This window comes from Staurois parvus, unplaced genomic scaffold, assembly GCF_062004578.1.
Source record: "Staurois parvus isolate SC_StPar_1 unplaced genomic scaffold, SC_StPar_1.0 ptg001134l, whole genome shotgun sequence".
Lineage (NCBI taxonomy): Eukaryota > Metazoa > Chordata > Amphibia > Anura > Ranidae > Staurois > Staurois parvus.
The window spans coordinates 1,078,667-1,104,642 of record NW_028318930.1 but is presented as its reverse complement, the minus strand read 5'-3'; the positions used below and the strand labels follow the sequence as shown (position 1 = coordinate 1,104,642).

The window sequence follows — 25,976 nt, the reverse complement described above, 5'->3', positions numbered from 1 at the left end:
TGTCATGGGTCCCTGTACGGCCTCCCATTGCTGCTGTCTCCATCGCCACACTCTGCCATGTGCCACTTTCAGGTCTCTTCACACTGCTGGTGTGTTTAATTTTTTGACATAGGGTGCAGGCAGATTACGGGCCTCACATAGCTGCTGCCAGGCCCCTAATCTGCCATGGGCCCCTATATACCGCCTCCTCATGCTGCTGCCAAGTCTAGAGTCTGTCATGGGTCCCTGTACGGCCTCCCATTGCTGCTGTCTCCATCGCCACACTCTGCCATGTGCCACTTTCAGGTCTCTTCACACTGCTGGTGTGTTTAATTTTTTGACATAGGGTGCAGGCAGATTACGGGCCTCACATAGCTGCTGCCAGGCCCCTAATCTGCCATGGGCCCCTATATACCGCCTCCTCATGCTGCTGCCAAGTCCAGAGTCTCTCATGGGTCCCTGTACGGCCTCCCATTGCTGCTGTCTCCATCGCCACACTCTGCTGCCATGTGCCACTTTCAGGTCTCTTCACACTGCTGGTGTGTTAAATTTTTTGACATAGGGTGCAGGCAGATTACGGGCCTCACATAGCTGCTGCCAGGCCCCTAATCTGCCATGGGCCCCTATATACCGCCTCCTCATGCTGCTGCCAAGTCTAGAGTCTGTCATGGGTCCCTGTACGGCCTCCCATTGCTGCTGTCTCCATCGCCACACTCTGCCATGTGCCACTTTCAGGTCTCTTCACACTGCTGGTGTGTTTAATTTTTTGACATAGGGTGCAGGCAGATTACGGGCCTCACATAGCTGCTGCCAGGCCCCTAATCTGCCATGGGCCCCTATATACCGCCTCCTCATGCTGCTGCCAAGTCCAGAGTCTCTCATGGGTCCCTGTACGGCCTCCCATTGCTGCTGTCTCCATCGCCACACTCTGCTGCCATGTGCCACTTTCAGGTCTCTTCACACTGCTGGTGTGTTAAATTTTTTGACATAGGGTGCTGGCAGATTACGGGCCTCCCATTGCTGCTGCCAGACATGTAATCTGCCATGGGCCCCCGTACCGACTCCTCATGCTGTGACGTTGCAACAAGGTGTAATTCAACCCTACATATGTTAGACCGCCTTTACGAACAGCTAAAGGCCATCACAGATTTCCTGATGTTAAAAGCGGATAAAGGTACTCCCTGTGTAACTTAGATGTCAGCCATTGTCAGCTCATGTGTGACACCTGCGCTTGCTCAGGCCCTTTGAGGAGGCCACGCTATTCGTGAGTCGGCAGGACTATGGGATGAATGAGGTCAAATCGGCCATGGGCCCCCGTACCGCCTGTTCACGCTGATGCTGGTCCCACAGTGTGACCTGGGTCCCTGTACGGCCTCCCATTGCTTCCACTCTGCCATGTGCCACTTTGAAATCTCCTCACACTCCTGCGGTTGTCCATTTTGTCATAGGTTGCTGGCAGATTACAGGCCTTCCATAGGTGCCACCAAGCCCCATATCGGCCATGGGCCCCCGTACCGCCTGGTCACGCTGCTGCTGGGCCCACAGTGTGACCTGGGTCCCTGTACCGCCTCCCATTGCTCCCACTCTGCCATGTGCCACTTTCAGGTCTCCTCACGCTCCTGCTGGTTTCCATTTTGTCATAGGTTGCTGTATGGCCTCCCATTGCTGCTGCCTCCACCGCCACACTGTGGCTCCAAACACTGGTTTTGGCCCCGTGACTGGCCAAATGAGTGAAGTGTGCGGTGATTCTAAGATCGACGGCACTCATCTGCATGTCATACTGACAGACAGTATTATTTCTCTTCCCCAGCAGACTCCAAGGGCATTTAAATTAAAGGTACAGTGTTCTGCACTAATATTAAGTCTCTCTGAAGCCTAGAAACACCCTTTTTTAAGTTAAATTCACAGCGAATTTATTCGACTCGAATCGAATATTGTCCACGAATTCGCCGAATCAGTCGAATCGAATTTTTCATTTCTTCGCTCATCTCTAGTTACCATGTTATCCTTTCACTCGGAAATCTGATTTTTGGATTTTATTCTGTACCTCCATCCAATACTGGTCTAATTTGGGACAGGACCAAAAAATATGAAGCATTGTCCCCCGCGCTTCCTGACATTGCCAGCACCGATCAGAAGTATTCGGAAAAAGTTTGTGTAACTTTTTGAGGGCAAATCTGATGATGTTAGTCAGTAGAACTGTAGTGAACGTCCTAGGTCAGATTTCCATTTCTCCTTAGATGGTAGATGTTGACCTTCAGAAAGAGTCACCAGAAGAGTATAAGCTTTGGAAAGTGCATGAGGGAGGGATCCCTGTTTGAAGCAGTACTCTTCTAATGGAGTGAGTGGACGGCTAAAAGTATATGGAGGTGGAAGAGACTGCAAAAAGTGATGCAATTGTAGAGCACTCCAAAAGTTCTTTTTTTAAATTTTACCTACAGGTAAGCTTACAATAAAGCTTACCTATAGGTAAAATGAATATCGCCTAAATGTGCACGGTTTAGGAGATATTCTCTGTTTTTTAAAGCCTGCGCATGCGCACTGAAGGAACGTCATAGCTGTGTGACGTCATCACGGCCCAGCCTGTCAGATTGCCAGAGCTCGCGAACCCAGAAGGAAGATGGGTGAAGATGGAAGACTCTATAGCGGTGACAGCATGCCATTGGAGGGCTTCGTTTTAAGGTAAGTTTTATATAATGTGCTAGTATGCGATGTATACTAGCACATTATGGCATTATCTTGCAAGGGGACTTTATTTTTTTCCTGCAGTTTTCTACTACTTTAAAAGCTACAGAGCTGCCATTAGTGCATGTCAAATAAAAGCCCTATATGAATGCTAACTGCATATGTTGGGGCAGACTACCTCTAAGAGTGATAAGTCTCTAATCTTGAAGTGGTTATAGTGAAGGACTAAATTAATTATGTATTGTATATGAAAGAAATATGTTTTTATTATTTGTCTATTTGTATGTTTTATTTTACTAGTTGATGTGTGAGTCAAGTACTTGACACATCAATGCACTTACCAGTTCTCCTCTGTAAGGTAATAGTTGGTGATAAAAGTTTAGAGCTGTGAAAATGTGGAATAGACTCCCTCAAGAGTTGGTTCTAGCCAGCTCAGTGGACTGCTTTAAAAAAGGCCTGGATTATTTCTTAGATACACAGAATATAACTGGATACTAACATTTATAGGTAAAGTTGATCCAGGGAATATCCGGTTGCCTCTCTGGGGATCAGGAAGGATTTTTTTTCCCTGCAGGAGCAAATTGGTTCATGCTTTGCTGGGTTTTTTTGCCTTCCTCTGGATCAACTGTGGGTATAGGATTACAACTTTTTTTTTTATTTTATGGTTGAACTGGATGGACTTTTGTCTTTTTTCAGCAGACTAATTATGTAACATGATCGGTATTTGCTCTGAAGTGAAAGAGATAAAAAGAGGTCAGAAATTATTTTACAAAACTGCTCTGCAGTAAAGTCAGTACACAGTTGAATTTCTGGCAAAGAGTCAAGTAATAAAATATATATGGTTCAAATTTTTACTTCATTTGAACAGATAGGGAAACTATATACGGTCAGACACTGTGTAGATTTCTGTTATGCTATTCAGACATGGACACTGTAAACTGTAATCAAGAGCAAAGAGTGACTTTCACCACACACACATTTGCACATGGAGCACTCTATTAGAGTCATACCAGTTAATGGGTTACTCTGAAGATATTCTGAGCGCACATTGCATTCAATGTGGGACATTCTATGAACATTGTGCTCTCTGCCAAGAGTATGTTAAACATTTGGCATACACCACCAGGGACACGCTAAACAAATGGGACACATATGCCATCTTCACATTTCAGTTAGTGGGATGGGAAACTTATGGTCACCAACTGCTCTGCACCCTGCCAGGGACATAACAGGAACATGTAGCTATCTTCCTGTGGCAAACTTATTGAATGGGAAACTCAGCTAAGAAGGAATGCTTTGTCAGGGACAGCTGAGTCCAATGGACATTTGAGGCATCGGCAATGTATGTAGGCATAAAACTTTATTTGCATATCACTGGTGACCATGCGTGATTTTAACATTGCAGAACAAAAAGGTACATATGCTTAATTAAAATATGCTCACAGGAGGGGTGAAAAATATATAGCCAATAATATGGCTCATCTGGGATTAATCTTAGGGAACGTCTAAATCTGTACTGAGTTTGTGGAGGAGTGCAATAACTTTTTGACAAACTGTTCATTCAGGTGGATAGATTTAAAGTGGTTCTAAAGTGTAAGTATTCCATGCATTAGGGTAAAAAATGTTTAGGCATCTGTCTTGGCTCTTCACCCCCCCCCCCCCCTTTTACTTACCCCTTTTACTTACCTGATCTCTCATTTGATCCAGCACTGTGCACGTCTGTAGTTCTGCTCTCCCCTCATTTCCTGGTCTCACTGGCTTTTGCTGGGACACTGGTAGCCACTGGCTCCCTCTGCTGTCAATCAAAGTCATGTTAAAAATGGTCTCTGTGATAAATGTATCTTCAGCTGATTTGACAGAAATAGTGGTTTTGACTGTCGGATTCTCCTAATAATCATTTTAATTTGTTCCAAGCCATTTGTAAAGACAAAAAAAAACATTTTCTAAACTACAGTTGCAGATAGACCTATTACCTCTCCAACAGAGTGCAATACAGAGCAGAATGATCCAGGTGGAATTTTTGTTACGTTCGGCCAGGTTTACACCTTTGCGTTTTTTTATGCATTTTGCAGGAACAAAGTGCATGCCATTTATCATGATTTCCTATGGATCACATTCACATCTATGCAGTTTTTGCGGGCGCGGTTTTTGGAAAGGGTCAGGGATTTATTTTCCCGCAGCAGTTTTGGATTGTTTTGCATTTTGCATTTTTAATCTTGCAGCGTTTTGCATTTTTAATCTTCCCAGCAACAAGTTGGCCAAAAAAACACATTTTTTTGGCCAAGCATTCCTGGAAGTTTTTGTGGGTGCGTTTTTTGGAAAAGGGTCAGGGGCTTCTTTTCCCGCAGCAGTTTGCATTTTTAGTCCAATAAACTTCAATGGAACTTCATATAAAATGCAAGTGCTGCATTTTGCCTGCATTTAAAAAAAAAAAACCCTGCAAAACGCATCACAAACACGTCAAAAACGCATGTGCAAAAACGCACACTGCAAAAAGCACTGCAGAAATGGATCAAACGCAAACTGCATAGGTGTGAACCTAGCTGGCAGGTGTGTTCTACAGCAGCTACAAATGTGATTTCAATTATCTTAAATGGTGATAGAATCTTTTTCAGTGCTTTTACTGAGTTTTGCGAGGCAATACAATAGTTGCATTGACAATTCAGTTACATTTTACATTACCTTTTTTAATAAAACAGAAGGAAACAAAGTTGTGCATTAAATCACTACCACGTATTTATACCAAAACAGCTATCATACTTTTATTTATTTATTTATTTATTTATCGAGTTTATATAGCGCCAAAGGGTTTGCTCAGCGCTGTACAATAGAGGGGGGACAATACATGAAACAGTACAGTAACATCAAACAGCACACAAGGGGTAAGAGGGCCCTACTCTTTCGAGCTTACAATCTAGGAGGGAGGGGGTAGAGGTACAGGAGGAAATGGCTGTGGGGGATGGAGTGGAAGGAGGAGGGAAGGGCAGCGGCTGTTAGGTGAGGGTGGGGTAGGCTTCCCTGAAGAGGTGGGTTTTCAGGGAGCGCCTGAAGGTGAGGAGGGAAGGTGACAGTCTGATGGGTTGGGGTAGTGAGTTCCAGAGGATGGGGGAGGACCTGGAGAAGTCTTGCAGTCGTGCGTGGGAGGAGGAGACCAGGGAGCAAGATAGAAGGAGGTCCTGTGAAGAGCGAAGGGTACGGGTAGGGTGGTATCTGGGAATCAGGTCGGTGAGGTAGTTAGGGGCAGTGTTGTGAATGGCTTTATAGGTCAGAGTGAGCAGTTTGAATTTAATGCGTTGGGCAATGGGGAGCCAGTGGAGGGAGAGGCAGAGGGGGGTGGCAGAGGTGGAGCGGCTGGTGAGGTGGATGAGTCTGGCAGCTGAGTTCAGAATGGTCTGAAGCGGGGTGAGTTTGCACTGGGGTAGGCCGGTGAGGAGGGAGTTGCAGTAGTCAAGGCGTGAGATAATCAGGGAGTGAACGAGTAGTTTAGTGGTGTCTGGGGTAAGGAAGGAGCGTATCTTGGAGATATCATACCAGTGTCTGTTGTTTTTGGGTCACTATTAACTAAGAAATACTATGTAAGACTAAGTGGAAACTAATGCAGGCCATACATGGGTCAAATTCCAAATTAATTTTCTTTAGAAAATCAGAAATTTTGTGCATTTTGTAATCCGATGGTGCCACCATTGATTTTGAAATTCGACCAACCAAACCTTCAATTTCACATGTTGCTACAGAGAAGAATTTTCGTGGCCAAGAATTTTCTTTTCTTTCCTGGTCACAGCTCATGATTGTTTCGTTTTCAATTATATTTCTCGCACGATTCTTCCATCATTGATTACAAATGTGTTTGCTTTTCAAATAATTTGCAACATGCCCGATCACTCAGATTCAATGGTCACACGAAAATTGAGAATTTGACCCATGTATGGCTGGCTTAAGATTATATCTATCTATCTATCTATCTATCTATCTATCTATCTATCTATCTATCTATCTATCTATCTATCTATCTATATATATATACTGTTGTGTTCAAAATAATAGCAGTCAGACATCACTAACCTGATCAATCACTGTTTTTGGTAGAAATGATATTTCTACATGGCAAATAATTTACTAGCAGGTGTAGTAGAGTAATAGAAATCCAACAGACCCAACAGTCATGACATGCATGCTGCTGATTCTGTGTAATTGAATCACTAATTGAAAGGGGCAAGTTCAAAATAATAGCAGTGTGGAGTTCTATTAGTGAGGTCATTCATTCTTTGAAAAACAGGTGGCAAATATTGCCCTTATTTAACCTCCCTAGCGGTATGATTATTTCAGATTTTTGGTGCTGATAGCGGTACCATTATTACAATGTATATTATAATACATTTAATTCAATAATATAATCAAACCAAAAACACTGAAATTTGAAATATAGCACCAAGTTCACATAGTCGCAAAATTGTTTTCAGTGTCTGATGACGAATTTCTCCACGAATCATTATCACTCAATTCTGCAAGCGGTTCTGATTTACTATCGCTGTTCTCTAGCCGGTCTAAAACCGCTTATGACCTAAAGGGACGCTTTTTGGACGCCATGGACTTTTCTAAGTTTCCAGGTAGAAAGAACAGTAAAAATGCAGACAGGGGACAGGACAAAGCACTAGGGACAAAATGTATGTGAAATGGTTTGAAACAGCAATGTTTTACTATGTAAAATTCATTTTGAAAAAAATGAAATTTTTTAAATTTTTCAAATTTCCCGCCACCGCCGCCACCCGTACGTCCCGACGTGACAGGGACCAGAACACAGAAGCCAGATGCCGGCATCAGCCGGAGGAGATGCCCGGGGACGCTGCAGGGGACACAGGTAAGCTCTGCAGGGACTCCCTATGCATGATAAGCCTGAGTGTAGCTCAGGGTTACCGCTTTTGGTACTGACATTTTACCCCGAGCTATACTCGGGAATACTGCTAGGGAGGTTAAGGAAGGAAGACAGCAAATGTTGTACATGCTGGTTACAGTGCATTTCTCTCTGAAATTCTGAGGAAAATGGGTCGTTCCAGACATTGTTCAATAAGAACAGCGTACAGTGGTTAAAAAGTTGATTGGAGAAGGGAAAACATATAAAGAAGTGCAGAAAATGATAGGCTGCTCAGCGAAAAACTACCATTCAAATGGATAGCAGAATAGCCAAAATGGCAAGGACTCAGCCAACAATCAGCTCCAGGAAGATCAAAGAAGGTCTAAAGTTACCTGTGAGTACTGTTACAATTAGAAGACACCTATGTGAAGCCAAGCTATCTACAAGAAGCCCCCGCAAAGTCCCACTGTTGAAAAAAAGACATGTGCTGAAGAGGTTACAATTTGCCAAAGAGCACACTGACTGGCCTAAAGAGAAATGGCGCAACATTTTGTGGACTGATGAAAGTAAGAGTGTTCTATTTGGTTCTAGTGGCCGGAGACAGTTTGTCAGATGACCCCCAAATACTGAATTCAAGCCACAGTACACTGTGAAGACAGTGAAGCATGGTTGCGCAAGCATCATGATATGGGGATGTTTCTCATACTACGGTGTTGGGCCTATTTATCGCATACCAGGGATCATGGATCAGTTTGAAGAGGAAATGCTGAAGAGGAAATGCCCTTGAAATGGGTGTTCCTACAAGACAACAACCCCAAACACACCAGTAAACGTGCAACATCTTGGTTCCAGACCAACAAGATTGACGTTATGGAGTGGCCAGCCCAATCCCTGGATCTGAATCCAATGGAAAACTTGTGGGGTGACATCAAAAATGCAGTTTCTGAGGCAAAACCAAGAAATAGAGAAGAACTGTGGAATGTAGTCCAATCACTGGAATACCTGTTCACAGGTACCAGAAGTTGGTTCACTCCATGCAACACAGATGTACAGCAGTTCTCAGAAACAGTGCTTCAACGAAATATTCATTAAGTGATTCAAAGGAAAGCAAAATCTTCAAACATTTTTAGTTTATATAGTGAATGTTTGAGTTTGTAAAGAAGAATACAAACACTGCTATTTTTTGAACTGTCTAATATTTACTTTTCTTCAATTTTTTTAGAGGAACAACACAAATTTGATATATTTTTCTTCATGTTTTGATTTGGAATAGAATGTGTAGTGTTCCCAATGCATTTGTGTGTATGGAAATAAAAGCTATTAGACGGATTTTGAGCTTTATTCACTTTTTTCAACACACTGCTATTACACAACTGTACATACACTTATTGGCCACTTTATTAGGTACACCTGTTCAACTGCTTGGTAACACAAATTGCTAATCAGCCAATCACAAGGCAGCGGCTCAATGCATTTAGGCATCTAAACGTTGTGAAGATGACTTGCTGAATTTTTACCGAGCATGAGAATGGGGATTTAGGTGACATTGAGCGTGGCATGGTTGTTGGTGCCAGACAGACTGGTCTGAGTATATCAAACACTGCTTATCTAATGGGATTTTCACACACAACCATCTCTAGGGTTTACAGAGAATGGTCTGAAAAAGAGAAAATATCCAGTGAGCAGCAGTTGTGTGGATGAAAATGCCTTGTTGATGTCAGAGGTCAGAGGAGAATGGCAGACTGGCTTGAGATGATAGAGAGGCAACAGTAACTCAAATAAGCACTTGTTACAACTAAGGTATGCTGAATACCATCTCTGAACTCACAAAACGTCAAACCTTGAAGCAGATGGGCTACAGCAGAAGACCACACCGGGTGCCATTCCTGTCAGCTAAGAACAGGAAATGAAGGCTACAATTTGCACAGGCTCACCAAAATTGGACAAAGGTTGCCAGGTCTGATGAGTTTCGATTTCAGCTGCGACATTCAGATGGTAGGGTCAGAATTTGGTGTAAACAACATGAAAGCATGGATCCATCCTGCCTTGTATCAATGGATCAGGCCGGTGGTGGTGGTGTAATGGTGTGAGGGAGATTTACTTGGCACACTTTGGGCCCCTAAGTACCAATTGAGCATCATTTAAGTTAGAACTTATAAAATTAGTTTAAAGTGTTACTAAACCCACAATCAGTTTGTATATACACTAAAGCAGGCTTGTTATATTCACTGTGGAACCTAAGGGGTTAATCCTCCGCATTGTGTAAAAAAGGATGTTTGATCCTGTCTTCTTTGATTGTCCCCTTTTACTGTCTCCAATCAATCTGCTGATGGAACAGAGCAATGGCGGCAAGCTGCACATGTTCCGTTTTGTTTGTATTGCTAGTTTTTTTTTCTTGGGAGAGTACATGTGATCAGCACATGGCCAATCAGCGCTGTTCATACAGAGGGTCAGGGGTTAGGCAGCCTCATAGGACAATCAGGAGAGATTAAAAACTCCTCCTACAAGCTTTAACCAGTGCTCTGCTGGACACCGATAGAAGTCACAAGACTTCTTTAACTGCTGATGAGAAAAGGTATTTAGCAGTTTATATTTACTAAAATAGTTGCATTTCCATGCTCAGTGTACTGTGAGAGACCAGATGTAGTGAACGCAGGGTCCTGGGTTTAGTAATACTTGAAATTTTATTTAGGCCTCATTCACACTAGTGCAATGAGATTTTGATCTAATTTTAGGTGCAATTATGTTGTGTGACATGTTTGCGATTTTACTCCTGTGCATTTTTGGACACAATTCTATGGCTAGTAGTCAAGGGCTGCTGCTTTAGAGGGACCAAGAATTTACCTGGAAAGGGAGTGGAGGGTTAAAAAAAATGAAGTTATTTCCAAAGCATGCAATTACTGTGCATTTCCATTGAAATCTATGTGGCCAAAATCACTCTGGAATCTCACCAAAGTAGCGCAGAAACTTTTCCAAAACTGCTTCGTGCTGAGTCATATTGATGTGAAAGGGCACCAGTGACTCAAGTCGCATCAGAAATTGCAGTAGTGTGAATCAGGCCTTAATCAATGCTGAGCTTTGAAGGAGGGAGAAATGTTTTACTTCTCTGGTGAATCTCTATATGGGATGATGGGAACCCTTTCTGTGAACAAGTCATGTGCTATAGAAGATTGTAAAAAGATCTCTAACTAATTTGGTGTGGTGGAGGAGTCTCCATTTGATTTTCCTCATTATGTTAATCTTAATTATTTTAAATCTTTTCTTCATCATGTCATTAACAGGAGTAAAATAGATTTTGTTAGATATTACCCTTTGTGGAGATGTTGGAACAGCCTTGCAGGTACTTATCATAAATGCTTTGTGAGAAATAGCCTTTTGAAGGCTGCCAATACTAATCCTGAACATTCTAAGGCATCAACTGCACTGACACTGAGTTTTATGTTTTAAGTCAAAGATTAATCTTACTGCAAGAATGAAATATCGTGAATATCCAGATTGGATGTTGAAAAGAATTAGCCATGTTGTTTTTATATGTATATATATATATATATATATATATATATATATATATATATACACACATAGACACTATATTACCAAAGTATTTGGACACCTGCCTTTACATGCACATGAACTTTAACGGTGACCCAGACTTAGTCAGTAGGGTTCAATAGTGAGTTGGCCCACCCTTTGCAGCTATAACAGCTTCAACTCTTCTGGAAAGGCTGTCAAGGTTTAGGAGTGTGTCTATGGGAATGTTTGACCATTCTTCCAGAAGTGCATATGTGAGGTCAGGCACTGATGTCTGACGAGAAAGCCTGGATCTCTGCTCTAATTCATCTCTCTGCTCTAATTCATCCCAAATGAGTTCTATAGGGTTGAGGTCAGGATTCTGTGCAGACCAGTCACGTTCCTCCACCCCAAACTCGCTCATCCATGTCTTTATGGACCTTGCTTTGTGCACTTCTGCTCATTCATGTTGGAACCATCCCCAAACTGTTCCCACAAAGTTGAGAACATAAAATTGTCCAGAATGTCTTGGTATGCTGACGTCTTAAGAGTTCCCTTCACTGGAACTAAGGGGCCAAGCCCAACCCCTGAAAAACAACCCAACACCGTAAACCCCCCTCCACCAAACTTTACACTTGGCACAATGCAGTCAGGCAAGTACCGTTCTCCTGGCAACCGCCAAACCCAGACATGTCCATTGGATTGCCAGACAGAGAAGCATGATTCATCACTCCAGAGAACATGTCTCCACTGCTCTAAAGTCCAGTGGCAATGTACTTTACACCACTGCATCTGAGGCTTTGCATTGCACTTGGTGATGTAAGGCTTGGATGCAGCTGCTCAGCCATGGAAACATATTCCATGAAGCTCTCTACACACTGTTTTTGTGCTAATCTGAAGGCCACATGAAGTTTGGAGGTCTTTAGCTATTGGCTGTGCAGACAGTTGGCGACTTCTGGGCACTGTGTGCTTCAACATGCGCTGATCCTGCTCTGTCATTTTACATGGCCTACCACTTCATGGCTGAGTTGTTGTTGTTCCCAGTTGCTTCCACTTTGTTATAATACCACTAACAGTTGACTGTGGAATATTTAGTAGCAAGGAAATTTCATGGATGGACTTATTGCACAGGTGGCAACCTATCACGGTACCACGCTTGAATTCACTGAGCTTCTGAGAGCGACCCATTCCTTCACAAATGTCTGCATGCCTAGGTGCTTGATTTTATACACCTGTTGCCATGAAGGTGATCGGAACACCTGAATCCAATGATTTGGAGGGGGTGTACCAATACCTGTGGCAATATAGTGTATATATATATATATATATATATATATATATATATATATATATATATAGGGATCACATTAGGCTGCACCTTAACCTAACATAATGACTGCTCATGCATACTATTTAAGAATTAGAGGAAACTATAATGTTTTGGGCAGTTTTATTTGTTTTCTTTTACATTTTGGTATGTTTTTAAACTATTGTTTTATATTTTATTACAAACATTTCATAGATGCACTAGGAGTTAGCTAATGAGACAGCACAACAATAGTACCCTGCCCTGAACCACTGGTTTGCTTGACTGAAACTTGATTAAAATACTGAGCTGTTCTATAGTGGATGAATCATTGTGATGAGTAGGTATTGTTTACAAGCTGTGTGCGTATTTTGGCTTTAAATATTATAGTTTGTAAACAGACTTTATGCAACAGGCTTGATAAGGCAGAAAGGGAAAAGCTAAAAAATATAAAATTAAAATAACATATATTTTTATTTACCTGACTAAAAAATATTTATAGTGGAGATAAACAATGATAAACAATTATGAGGCCAATCCTCCCATATATGCTGTACCTCTTTATCTGCAACTCTCTCTCCCCTAGAGCCTTCTAACGTACACAGATCAGATGGATTTCTCAGCTTCCAGGAGGCAGGGGCTAAGATCACACATTATGCAGCACAGAGCAGAGAGCTAGGTGTAAGCTGAGACCTCAGTAGAGGGCATAAATACACTGCCCTCTATACAGCCTCCTTGGTCAACATGCACACTGTCAGTTCAGAAAGGCTGTCACTCACCTCCTGTGTGCTGGGGGGTGTACTGACATCATGGATTGCCTGGCGTGGAAGAAAACTGCCAGAAGTAACAGATTGCAGGGGAAGGAGAGAGTGGCCAGGAGCCATACAAGGTACAAGGTGCTATGGACTGAAACAGGTACACATTATATGAGGATATGCTTTGTAAGGGTGTACACCACTGACACTTAACACCCCCCACCCACACACACACACTTCCAGGACCAACCATAGTAAGGATCTGTGTCAATGCCATCGATTTGACATCAGTTGGAGGCATTTCTGAGATCATTCAGAGTTCATTGATCCAGTTAGTGAACAGTAAGGCAATTTAAACTTGCTTGGTACAAGCATAGATTTACACTCCGACAAAAGGTTAAAAAAAAAAAAAACGGGGCACACTTAATGGGCCATCATTCATCTTTGACACCGGCCCTAACTCACATCTTCCCTGGAGTCACACGCATCTCTATTGCACCATAGTCACTTATACGCCCTCTCTTACAAATGTCACAGTCACCCACATTCTTTGTATTGATGCCTACCTGTGGCCCACCCCAATTCTACTCCAGAACTAACCACACAGCATCCAATGACAGACAAGCACACATGGCATACACGCAATCTTCCCAGGTTGATAAAGTTAGAGTAAGAGTGACTAGTACCAATGACCACAGAACCCCTCTTACCCAGGCCCAACACCAAACACATAAACCTGAAACAACTTTATAACTGATGAGTACCCAGAACCTTCACAGACTCTGTGGGACTCCCACCCATCAACTGATGGACATTACAACCTACAACTTCATATCTAAGCATGCAAGTAACATAAATATAAAGGTATGTTGGTGGAAATAGTTGACTTTAAGGGCAAAGACAAAAAGACAAATGGGGCACTCCCAGGGGCGGACTGACAACTCATGGGGCCCCTGGGCAATAAGGGATCATGGGGCCCCTGCGTCCTTGCCCAAACTCAAAAAAGCCTATGAAAAAGGTACCAGGGGCATCTCATGGGGCCCCCTACTGACCCCGGGCCCTCGGGCAGTGCCCGAGTTTCCAAATGGTCAGTCCGTCCTTGGGCACTCCTTGCACCTAGAAGTTTAAACTGTATACATTTGGCGCTATATAAACTCGTAGTAATAATAATATACATGGAAAGGGGTCCACCTTGTACAAGCAGCTAAAATGGGGAATAGTGATGGTCTGAACACCCTCTTGTTTGGTTCGCCGTAAAACATTCGAGCCTAAAGAAAGTTCTACCGTGAACATAATGCAAGTCTATGGGCCTCGTAAATTCAAAAGTGCCCATTTTGAAGGCTTATATGCAAGTTATTTGCCATAAAAGGGGTATTGGGACTCAGGTAGTGCCCTGAGGGACATGAATCAGTGAAAAAAAAAATTCAAAAAGTACCCTTAGGCCTAGTAGGACTTTTAAGGAGAACCCCACCTCCCAAAATTTTGGGGGAAAAGTGCACGGGGATTCTCCCTAAAAGCCATACCAGGCTCTTTAGGCCTGGTAGGACTTTTGAGGGGAAGGCCACCCCCCAAAAGATGGGGGTAAAAAGCATGGGGGTCCCTCCTAAATTCCTACCAGACCTGGGCACAGGCCTGGCAGACCAGGAAGGGGGGGGACGAGCAAGCCCCCCCCCCGGGTCTTACCAAGTCACCAAGTCTTACCCTGGCCTGGTGGTTGTGGGGGTCTGTAGGCAGGGAGCTCATTAACATCAGGGTACCCCTTTAAATCATGATTGTCAATGAGTAAGGGGTACTTGTACCCCTACCCATTCACTAAAGTGTTAAAAGTGTGAAAAATTAAAGAGACCAGCTTTTTTAAAAAATTGTCTATTGAACAATAAAAACAAGTCCTTTATTAACCGCTTGCCCACTGCTCTATAGTAGAAGTGCTGCTACAGGGCAGCAGGGTTGCACAAAATCAAGTATATATACATTGACAGCTACGTATGTCAATCACCGGGTCCCAGCCGAAGGTACCCCGCCGGCACCTGGCGATCATCAGGGACAGCTGACAGGTGAGAGACCTGTGTATAAACAGCACAGGTCTCTCTCCTGCCAGCAAGGACATGCTGCTGTGTATTTCTCTGTGCAGCAGAGAAATACAAAGCAGCAAATCTCCCTAGTAAAACACACACAGCATATCATGTAAAACAGCACATAGTTAACCCTTTGATTGCCCCAGATGTTAACCCCTTCCTGCCCAGTGTCGTTAGTACAGTGTCAGTGCTTTCTATTAGTGTCATTGGGACTTCAGTGGCAGTTAGTCAGTTCCCACCCAGTGTCAGAATGCCCGTTGCAGTCCTGCTATAAGTCGCTGATCGCCACCATTACTAGTATAAAAAAAATAAAAAATTCCAGTATATATACCACCATTTGTAGACACTAATAATGTTCATGTAGACCAACTAATTTACATGTATTGGGATTTTTATTAGCAAAGACATGTAGCAGAATACATTTTGGCCTAAATTTATGAAGAAATTACATTTTTTTAAAAAAATTTTACTGGATATGTTTTATAGCACAAAAAAAATAAAAAAACACAGAGGTGATCAAAAACCACTGAAAGAAAGCTCTATTTGTGGGGAAAGAAGAAACTAAGTTTAATTTATGTACAGCTTTGCATGACTGCGAAATTGTCAGTTAAACTAATGCGGTGCCGTACCGCAAAAAATGTCAGGAAGGGGGGTAGGTCCTTTGGGGCAAGTGGTTAATTTCTAAAAAAAGTCTGAATGTGTTTCCAAATTTACAAACATATAACCGTCTACATGAATTTCTAAGAAATACCATCATAGTATGACAGTCCATGGCATTAAACAACTGCATTTGGAGATCAAAGAGAATTTATTCTCTGTTGGAGAACATTAAGGGCTGGTTCACACCAGACGCAGTCCCTTGAGTATTTTTATCTGTATCAAAACTGCATGCACACTGTTTTCCATGTATTTCAATGGCCCTGGTTCACACCAGTGCAGTCAGTTTCAGTCGGTTTTCGGTGCAGAAAAAAAAGTAGATCATGCTGCATTTTTTCTGAACAGAACTGTCCTATAACATAGCAAACTGCATCAAAAACACACCAGAACAGTGTGGGGAGAACTGTAAGTCAAAACGCATCCAGAGTGCGTTTTTGTGGTGTGAAATGGCCCTGAATCAGGCTTCATATGGGTATTTGGCTTTTTCTGGATCAGCTGTGGGTTTTCGGCTTTCAAGTTTCAACATATGTTATTTGTTTGTTTTTTTTTCAATGAATGAGTCTTTCTCCAACTAAACTATGTAATGTTAACATTTCAGGACAAAATTTTTATTATAACTTTTTGTTTACTATGTATTTTTCTGTTCATTCCCAGGATGGATTTATTGACTTTTTGGAATTTATAGCTGCAATCAACTTGGTTTTACGAGGAAAAATTGATCAGAAATTAAAGTGGTATTTTAAACTATACGATGCAGATGGAAATGGATCGATTGACCGAAAAGAATTGCTAAGTATTATAACGGTAAGGAAACAAATCCATGGAACAAGCAACTTGCTCTCTGGGGATTGAATACTTTTTATTGGAATCGTTATACATCATTTTTGAGTCATTGCTCATCTTTACTCCTGTAAAAGTTTTCTACCCAATGGTTTATGTGACCCTGATGCCATATAAATTTTTGTGGCATGATTCGAGCATTTTGCAGTATTCAGTTGGGAATAATGAGGCCAAAGAAAGTTCAGGTATATCAAATAATACAGGCTTTGTAAAGTTCCCAGTGAATTATTGATGAGTAGCTGACCATGTCTGGCATGAATATATGATCTTCAGATATCCATGTAGCCAGCAGTTATGCTCCACTAGTATATTATAATTGGTTGGTTTTATAGTTTTATTTAAAATGGTTTTAACAGCTGTGTCATATATTAGGCACATGGAGTCCTATAGAATGAAAGCACACAGTTGATGTACACTTCAAATGAATTGAAAGGCCAACAAACATAAATTATTGGTTTATTTAAAGAACGCTTCATATTATTTGTATACACATATGTAAGGCACAAGGGACTTCCCATATGGAAGAAAAATATATTTGAGATATACTTTTAAAACATTCTTCCCAAATATATTGCCATATATTTGAAATGCTACAATTTTGGCCATATTCAATATATTTCAATAAGTATATAAATATATATATATACACACACACACACACACATATATATATATATATATATATATATATATATATATATATATATACACACACTGATTGTTTAAATGTGTTTTTATTACAAAATATATAAAAAATGTTTTTAAAAATACATTTAAATTATACTGTATGTCTTTAAAAATACAAATCTACATTTTTGGAATGCATTTACAAATATATGTAAAAATATATGTTAAAATTACTTTTTTATATGTTACAAAAAATCTGAAGAATATATTTTTAAAAATATATTTTCTTAAAATATATTCTTCAGATTTTTGTTAACATGTAAAAAAATTATTTTCACATATATTTTCACATATATTTGTAAATGCATTCCAAAAATGAAGATTTGTATTTTTAAAGACATACAGTATATCTGAAAAGTATTTTTAAAATATTTTTCATATATTTTGTAATAAAAAAGCATTAAAGCATGCAGTATAAATATAAATAAATAAATATATATATTTAAATATATTGAATATGGCCAAATTGTAGCATTTCAAATATATGGCAATATATTATTATATTTGGGAAGAATATTTTTAAAATGTATTTCAAATATGTTTTTCTTCCATGTGGGTTATCAGAACCACAAATAACAATATTGGAAAAATGGGGAATGTTACTTGCTGCTCAGTAGTGCTGCCAATGGGCAAATGTAAAGTGACACCGATAAACATCCTAAGAAGTATCTAAAGACTAAACTTCTTTTAATTTTGAAGTAAAGAATATCAACCTTGGCAGTTTTTTTGTTTTTGCTGTTTGTGTTGTTACTGTGGAGTTTAATTCTTTATTTGTAATAGCCATCTTTGTCACTGGGACTGAAAGTGAGGGATACTCCAAAATTATGAACTGTCACTGTAACAAGAAAAGAGGGGAAGTCTTTCAGCAGCGACACTGATTGTGGGAAAAAAAATTACAGGGATTTTAATAGTGACAAAAAAACCCTATTAATGTTGAGATGAGGAAAATAGAGATTTTCTTTCACTTCCTAAGATGCTTACAGTACAGGAAGCGAGAAATCTCCCCAACAGGACACAGATACCAAAAAAAAAGGTAAATGTTTTAACTTTACCCTACTCTAAATTTATAAAAAAGCTTTGGCTGTAGATATTTTAAAGGGAATGCTGCCCTTTTCTTAAACTTTTAAAAAAAAATGTCTTTCCTAAGAGCAGATGCTACAAGATGCCTGCTCCTATATACTTTACCAAAAATCTCTTTTCTGTTTTACTTTATCACTAACTTCATTGTTGAACCCTGCCAAGTTCCATGCCCCTCTCCGAATGTCCGATTCTCCAATGAGAGTACGTTTACGAGACACTGAAGCAGTCTTGTTGGATAGTGGAATGGTGGATTGTGTTTTGTGTCTGCTCTTAGGGCTCATGTACACGGGGCATTTGAAAAACTTTTCTGACCACTGGAAACTGACTGCTAGAAAACATAGGTTAAAAACGTCAGTTTAGCTGAATTTACAGAGTGCATTTATGTGCGTTTGCGTTTGGAAGCGTTTTTAAAAGATAACCTCAGGAGACCCTCCCAAACGCCCAGAATGCACTGAAAAATAGTAAATAATTATCTATTTCAGACATTTTATGAGAAACAGAGTGAGCAGAAGCAGAGAGAGCACTACTTTCTGATGGGTGTTGGAACTGTAGCAAAAGTGGCTCGTGAAACATGGTTGTAACTGAGGGAGGAGCTACATAGCCATACAATGCCTGTAATGCCTCCGGATACATTCTGGAGTGCACACAACACTGTGTTTTGATGTGTTCCAGTACAGTTTTGTGCAGAAATAATGCAGCGCATTCTACCATTTTTTCCTGCATACAAAACCTGGAACTGACTGCACTGGTGTCCTAGGTCCATTTGAATACACAGGCAACGCTGAAGAAAAAAGGCATTAGACAGTATCTGGATATGGACCAGCCCGCAAACATGCATAAACGCATTTACACGCGTTTACAAGCGTTTACAGATGGTTACAAGTGTTTTGCATTTCTACTCCTGAACGCAATTTTTGTGCTTTCAAAAAAATGCTGCAGGCTCAACTGCCTGTAAACTACTGTAAAGACTATGTGTACATGGACATATAGGAAAACATAAAGGAATGCTGCATGGACTGCTAAAAAAACCGCACAACTTCTCCTAAACTCAGTTTAGCAGCTGCAGTGTACATAAGCCCTAAGAGTACAGGTTCACTTTCAATCTAAAATACATGATAATGTAGAATAGTTAGGCTGCAGGCATATTTTATCACAAGTCAAATACTTAGGCAAAGCAAATGGATACATGTACCTACAGACAGCATTTACAAATTGTGTACGTAGATTATCCGAATCAAGTTAGGTTTGCGTGATTTTATGTATATGGGCTTTTAGAAATCTCCAAAAAACTGCAATGAGACTTGCTATACATTGAATTAGGCAAATAATAAAAAATCCACTCTGCCATTGGTTTGCTGGATCAGCTGCCATGATCTTGTTTACCAGGACTAATCTACTGATATAAACTTTTTATTAATTTTCCAGCATTTATTTAATCCCCTAATTTATCCAACAAAAAAACATTGTTTTATGCTGTCATGACTACCAGCATCAGGCCATAGTCTCAAATGGAATGGTCAAAAAAACATGGTTACTTTTCTCGAAACAACAGCACTGGGAGAAAGATATTCTTAGTGGTGTTGTTCTTTACTATATCATGTTACAGCTTTATTTAGTTAACAATATACATTGCTATGTAGTGATTCTGGCAATTTGTGTTTTGTAAAATGAATGTGTTTTAAACTGGAATTCCACATTAATCGTAAATACAACTAAGGAAGCATTTTATTGCAATAAGTATGTGGATTCATATGCCATATTGAATCTGCACATTATGATTGGTTACAAATTAGTAATCATATGCATTCTATAACTTTAATCAGAGACATATTCCCAGATGAGCCTGTAGGTACAAAACATCTGGTAATTTAGTTTCCATTTGTACTTGTCCGTATCCCTTCATAAGTAAAATGCAGTTGCAACAAAATTGCAATGAAGTTGAATCTGAACACAGATGACAAATCAATGTAAGTTGGACTTCCTTATTTATTATAAATATAAAGCAAAATCATATGTATTCATAAGTAGAGTCCAGGGGGATGCAAGGCATGCTCCAATTTTCATTTCCATGCTAAATAAAATGAGTTCTGTGATCTTCCAGTGGTACAGCAGCATCTTCCCATTTCTTACAGTGAGCATAGATGCTACTTACTCAGCATCCCTTCTATTCAGAGATCATGTATTCTATTAAATGAATGCAAGGCATTCTCTGGCGGATGAGGGCAGATCGTGACATCATCCACACCTCATAGACCATGGAAGCTTTCAATGTGCCACATCCAAAATTATATATAGAGAAAAAAAAGCCTCTAGGAAAATTAGAAGGTATAAGGTGGACTTAATAGGGACCACCAGGGGTGGACTGACTATTGGGGAACTCGGGCACTGCCCGAGGGCCTGGGGTCAGTAGGGGGCCCCATGAGATGTCCCTGGTACATTTCATAGGCTTTTTTGGGTGTGGTTTGAGTGTGGGCGAGGACACAGGGGCCCCATGATCCCCTATTGCCCGGGGGCTCCATGAGTTGTCAGTCTGCCCCTGGGCACCACATGAGACCACACAGTATTGTAATAAAAATTATGTATACTTTATTTAGACAAAGAAAGGCAACCAAACTGATAGGAGGAGCTCAGCTATATCAACATGTATCAATACATCAATGGTCCCATATAGTGAACTCGGTGTAGAGTTATCCACCTTGAGGTCATCGCAGAGGAGAAGGGGGCACTCTTTATGTCTGAAGGAAAAGAAATGTAATCTCCAAATACGGAAAGGTTTCTTCACAGTAAGAGCTGTGAAAATGTGGAATAGACTCCCTCAAGTTGGTTCTGGCCAGCTCAAGTCATTGCTTTAAAAAAGGCCTGGATTCTTTCTTGGATACACAGAATATAACTGGTTACTAACATTTATAGGTAAAATTGATCCAGGGAATATCTGATTGCTTCTCGGGGGATCAGGAAGGAGTTTTTCCCCCTGCAGGAGCAAATTGGCTAATGCTTTGCTGTTTTTTTGCCTTCCTCTGAATCAACTGTGGGTGTAGGATTATAACATTTTTTTTTAACTGTATGGACTTTTGTCATTTTTCAGCCAGACTAACTAAGTAACTATGTAATTATAAATCTAGACACATATAAATATATGCCCTTTTAAAAAGATCATAGGAAGTACCCCCAGATGTATAAACTCTTCATTGCATATAATTTACATAAGTACATGTAAAAAAACATATAAAAAAATCATCATTGGTTAGCAATGATAACATCCTGAAAAAGTACTTAAAAGACTTTCCAGAAATGTCCTATAGACGGCCATGTTCAGTGACGGACAAGGTTACTCAATGTCACTTTAAAGTCTGTGATAGACAAGATGACAGTTCCCCAAATGGTACATGAAAATGTGGATCCTATAATATTTGTAGTTGGCTATATGAGTATCAGTCCCTGTTTCTACCAGATAACACTACTTCTACCATAAAACAATTTGTAGATTGCCAGACAATTGGCATTGTCTATATCATGTATTGTGAATGTGGCGTGTTCTATATAGAAAAAACATAAAGGACCATGTATATTATGGTAAAAATAATCCACTATCCACCCCAATTGGTAGATATGTGGTGCTGCACCATAAAGGAGATACTAGGGTCCTCAAATTTACAGCATTGGAACGGATTTTATCAAACCCTATAGGGGTTGATAAAACCATCTTACAGAGAGATGCCTTAAAGCGACAGTTCCACCAGGGTTAAATGAAACAATATGTTTCAAACACTTTTTGCAATAATGGAGTTGGATTTGTGACATTGCCAAGGCCTATAATAACAACACGATATACAGGTGCATCTCAATAAATTAGAATAACATAAAAAAGTTCATTTATTTCAATAATTCAATTCAGAAAGTGAAACTCATATATTATATAGATTCATTACACACAGATTATATATTTGAAGTATTCCTTTCTTTTAATTTTGATGATGATGGCTTACAGCTAGAGAAAACTGAAAACTAGAATATTACATAAGACCAATAAAATAAAAGGATTTTTAATACAGAAATGTTGGCTTACTGAAAAGTACATGTACAGTATAGTATGTACTCAATACTCGGTTTGGGGCTTCTTTTGCATGAATTATTGCATAAATGCGGCATGGCATGGAGGTGACCAGCCTGTGTCACTGCTGAAGTGTTATGGAAGCCCAGATTGCTTTGATAGCAGCCTTCAACTCATCTGCATTGTTGGGTCTGGTGTCTCTCATCTTCTTCTTGACAATACCCCACAGATTCTCTATGGGGTTTAGGTCAGGCGAGTTTCCTGGCCAGTCAAGCACAGTTATACCATGATCATTAAACCAGGTATTGGTGCTTTTGGCAGTGTGGGCAGGTGCCAAGTCCTGCTGGAAAATGAACCCAGCATCTCCATAAAGTTGGTCAGCAGAGGGAAGCATGAAGTGCTCTGGAAATTCCTGATAGAGAGCTGTGCTGATTTTGGACTTCATAAAACACAGTGGACCAACACTAGCAGATGACATGGCTCCCCAAATCATCACTGACAGTGGAAACTTCACACTGGACCTCATGCAACATGGGTTCTGTGCCTCTCCACTCTTCCTCCAGACTCTGGGACCTTGATTTCCAAATGAAATGTAAAATGTACTTTCATTTGAAAAGAGGGCTTTGGACCACTGAGCAACAGTCCAGTCCTTTTTCTCCTTAGCCCAGGCAAGACAAGGAATACAAGGAATGCGATAGTTGTAGCCCAAGTCCTGCATTCGTCTGTGTGGTGGCTCTTGAAACACTGACACCAGCCGTAGACCACTCCTTGTGAATCTCCCTCAAAATGGCTTTTGCTTCACAATCCTCTCAAGGCTGCGGTTATCCCTGTTGCTTGTGCACCCTTTTCTACCTCACCTTTTTGGTAGGGGTATATTCAGTAGAATATACCCCTACCAAAAAACAAAATGCAAATTTTCCCTTCAAGAGGCCTGTCATGGTAATGTACCCATGTGGCCACTGCAGTATTTGCAAACGTGGTTAAAACGAAAACTTTTGAGAATTCTAATAAAACACAAAAATACCAGATATACTCCTTTGTCAACTGCTCCACCAGTTTTGTTGCCTATCAGATAATACCCCCATGTGGTAAGATTTATATAGCAAAGACAAGAAAGGAATTCAGGGCGAACATCCGAACAATATATCTACTGGCAAAGATAAATCACCAGTGGCTATTCATTTTAGAGATGAACATGGTGGATTCACTCAGGGATTCAAATGTCTTATCATTTATAAATTAGAACTATCAGAAAGAAGAGGTGATAGAGATAAAATACTCCTCCAAATGGAGGACATGTGGAATCAATTATCCCAAAAGGGCTTAATAGTGAATTGTCTTTACAGTGCTTTTTATAAGCTGATTGGGTTCTCATAGGCCCTTTCATTATACCTTGGAACTTATAGTGATATGCTGGATTGTTCCAATGTATTAATCTTCTCGGTTCATATGGTTTTATGTCTACACTATAATGTGTATATCACTGGTTTATATGGCAAGGCATTACCCACAATATATTTATACATGATTCTTATTCCCTATGCTCCTCCCTTTTGGTAAGCTGAGATATAACTGGGTGGTAAGACTGGCCATTATGGTAGGTCATAAAAAAGTAATGTACCCATGTATAATGCTATAAGGCTGGATTGATGCAGACAGTGTAGAAAGCCTTGCTATGGTAGCACTGTGTGACCCACTTGAGTGCCCCCCCCTTCTTTTTCCCACCTTCCCCATATATGTGGATGACAGGTATTACATGAAAGGGGAGGTCCCTTTAAGTGACTTGGAGGTGGATACCTCTGATGATATATAAGCACTTACTAATAACCTGTTTAACCAATTGCTCTAAAGAAGTTCCGGAAGTAGGTGGGATGAAACTCGTCAGTGTGGTCCCTCCATTCCCCGCACGCCACTCACACACCACATGACTCCACTACTGGCCTGAACTGGATTTTTTACCCATGCATGGTCATGGTGTTTTCCTCAATGGAGTATGGCAAGCAGCAATCACAGTCGGGTGACCGGCAGAGTTCCACATGACATGGTTTGCACCATCGGTATCACAAGCCGCGGTTGACTGTCAGGACCCAGTCGGTCCCATCACACAGTGAGTACTGTGAAAAATGTGAACGGTGAGTGCAAAGAAAATAATGATAATAAAGGAAGCATCTGGCACAATGTGGCAAACCCTCTGCTCCCACTATACAGACATATAACAAAATGGTGCAGCACTAAAATATATGAAACAGGTATAAATGTGTTACCAAACAATACAATGAATAATGTCCAACATATGAATGAAAGGGACACAAATATTTGACTGTGATATGTCCCAAAATAGAACTTGACGGGATATTAGTCCCAGACAATGATGTGATCAAATGGTGAACAGGACAATAATAGTGACTTCTGTGACGTGTTACTCCTCCACCATTATGCACTCACCAGAAGCAAATAGCAAACCAGCATTGAATGAAATTACTCTTTGAAGCAAATCTGCTCGATTTTTATCTCCAATCACCGATCCATCCAAGGGTGGAATCACTCCTAAAGTGAGAGCTCACAAACAGAGCCCGGAGACAGAGCAAAATACTTTAGTATATTTATTAAAATAATAGCAACCACGTGGAGCTGAATACAAACTAAGGAATAAAATCACTCACAAAAGATGGCCGCCGGACCATCACATGGACTTGGTGGCGTGACATCAGCATGTAGGCGCTCCTCCCTCCCTTTAGAAGTCACTATTATTGTCTGTTCACCATTTGATCACATCACTGTCTGGGACTAATATCCGGTCAAGTCTATTTTGGGATATATCACAGTGAAACAATTGTGTCCCTGTTATTCATATGTTGGATATTATTCATTGTATTGTTTGGTAACACATTTATACCTGTTTCATATATTTTAGCGCTGCACCATTTTGTCATATAATACAGTGAGTACTGGATATCTAGGTCATATTAGCTGTGTAGGCTTGCACAGGCTGGACTGGAAAAACATTGAGGTTGCTGTGGCAGTTACTCGGACTACAGTACATGATTGTGCCTAGTCCTGCTTGCTGTGCTGCATCTATCCATGTCTACACTTCATATACACTGTTTGGATTATAGACAGGAGGCTTGCTACTGAGGATCAACTTTGTTTTTCATAGTGCACGTTATCCAGCCTAATTCCACCACCTGCAGGCTGTACGTGTTTCCTCTCACATGCTGTGCTGGCCATATCAACATATATATTGGTGACTTCTGCATTGTTGACCTGACTGCTCGGTTTGGACTCTTGAGGCACTAGCCCATCCATACAGGTTATTCAGCAATCAGGTCTCTTAGCTACAGGCTCCAGCTCACTATCCAGTGGCCACCTGGTGCTTAGGTCGGCCCTTCACTGGCTGCATTCATCTCACTATCTCCCTGTCAAACAGAGACATAGAGAGGGATATGGGACTGGGTCCTATGATACCTGTGATGTGTAGTGTGTTGTCAGGTGGCCAATT

At 40.7% G+C, this 25,976-nt stretch overlaps 1 protein-coding gene across 1 annotated transcript in view; it reads left to right on the top strand.

Annotated features, from left to right (window-relative positions):
* GUCA1C (guanylate cyclase activator 1C) overlaps nucleotides 1-25,976 on the top strand; it is a 212,555-nt gene that overhangs the window by 89,766 nt on the left and 96,813 nt on the right. Inside the window, exon 2 of the mRNA XM_089659172.1 lies at nucleotides 16,474-16,623. Coding sequence (XP_089515298.1) covers nucleotides 16,474-16,623 — 150 coding nt within the window. The remainder of the gene's footprint in view (nucleotides 1-16,473; nucleotides 16,624-25,976) is intronic.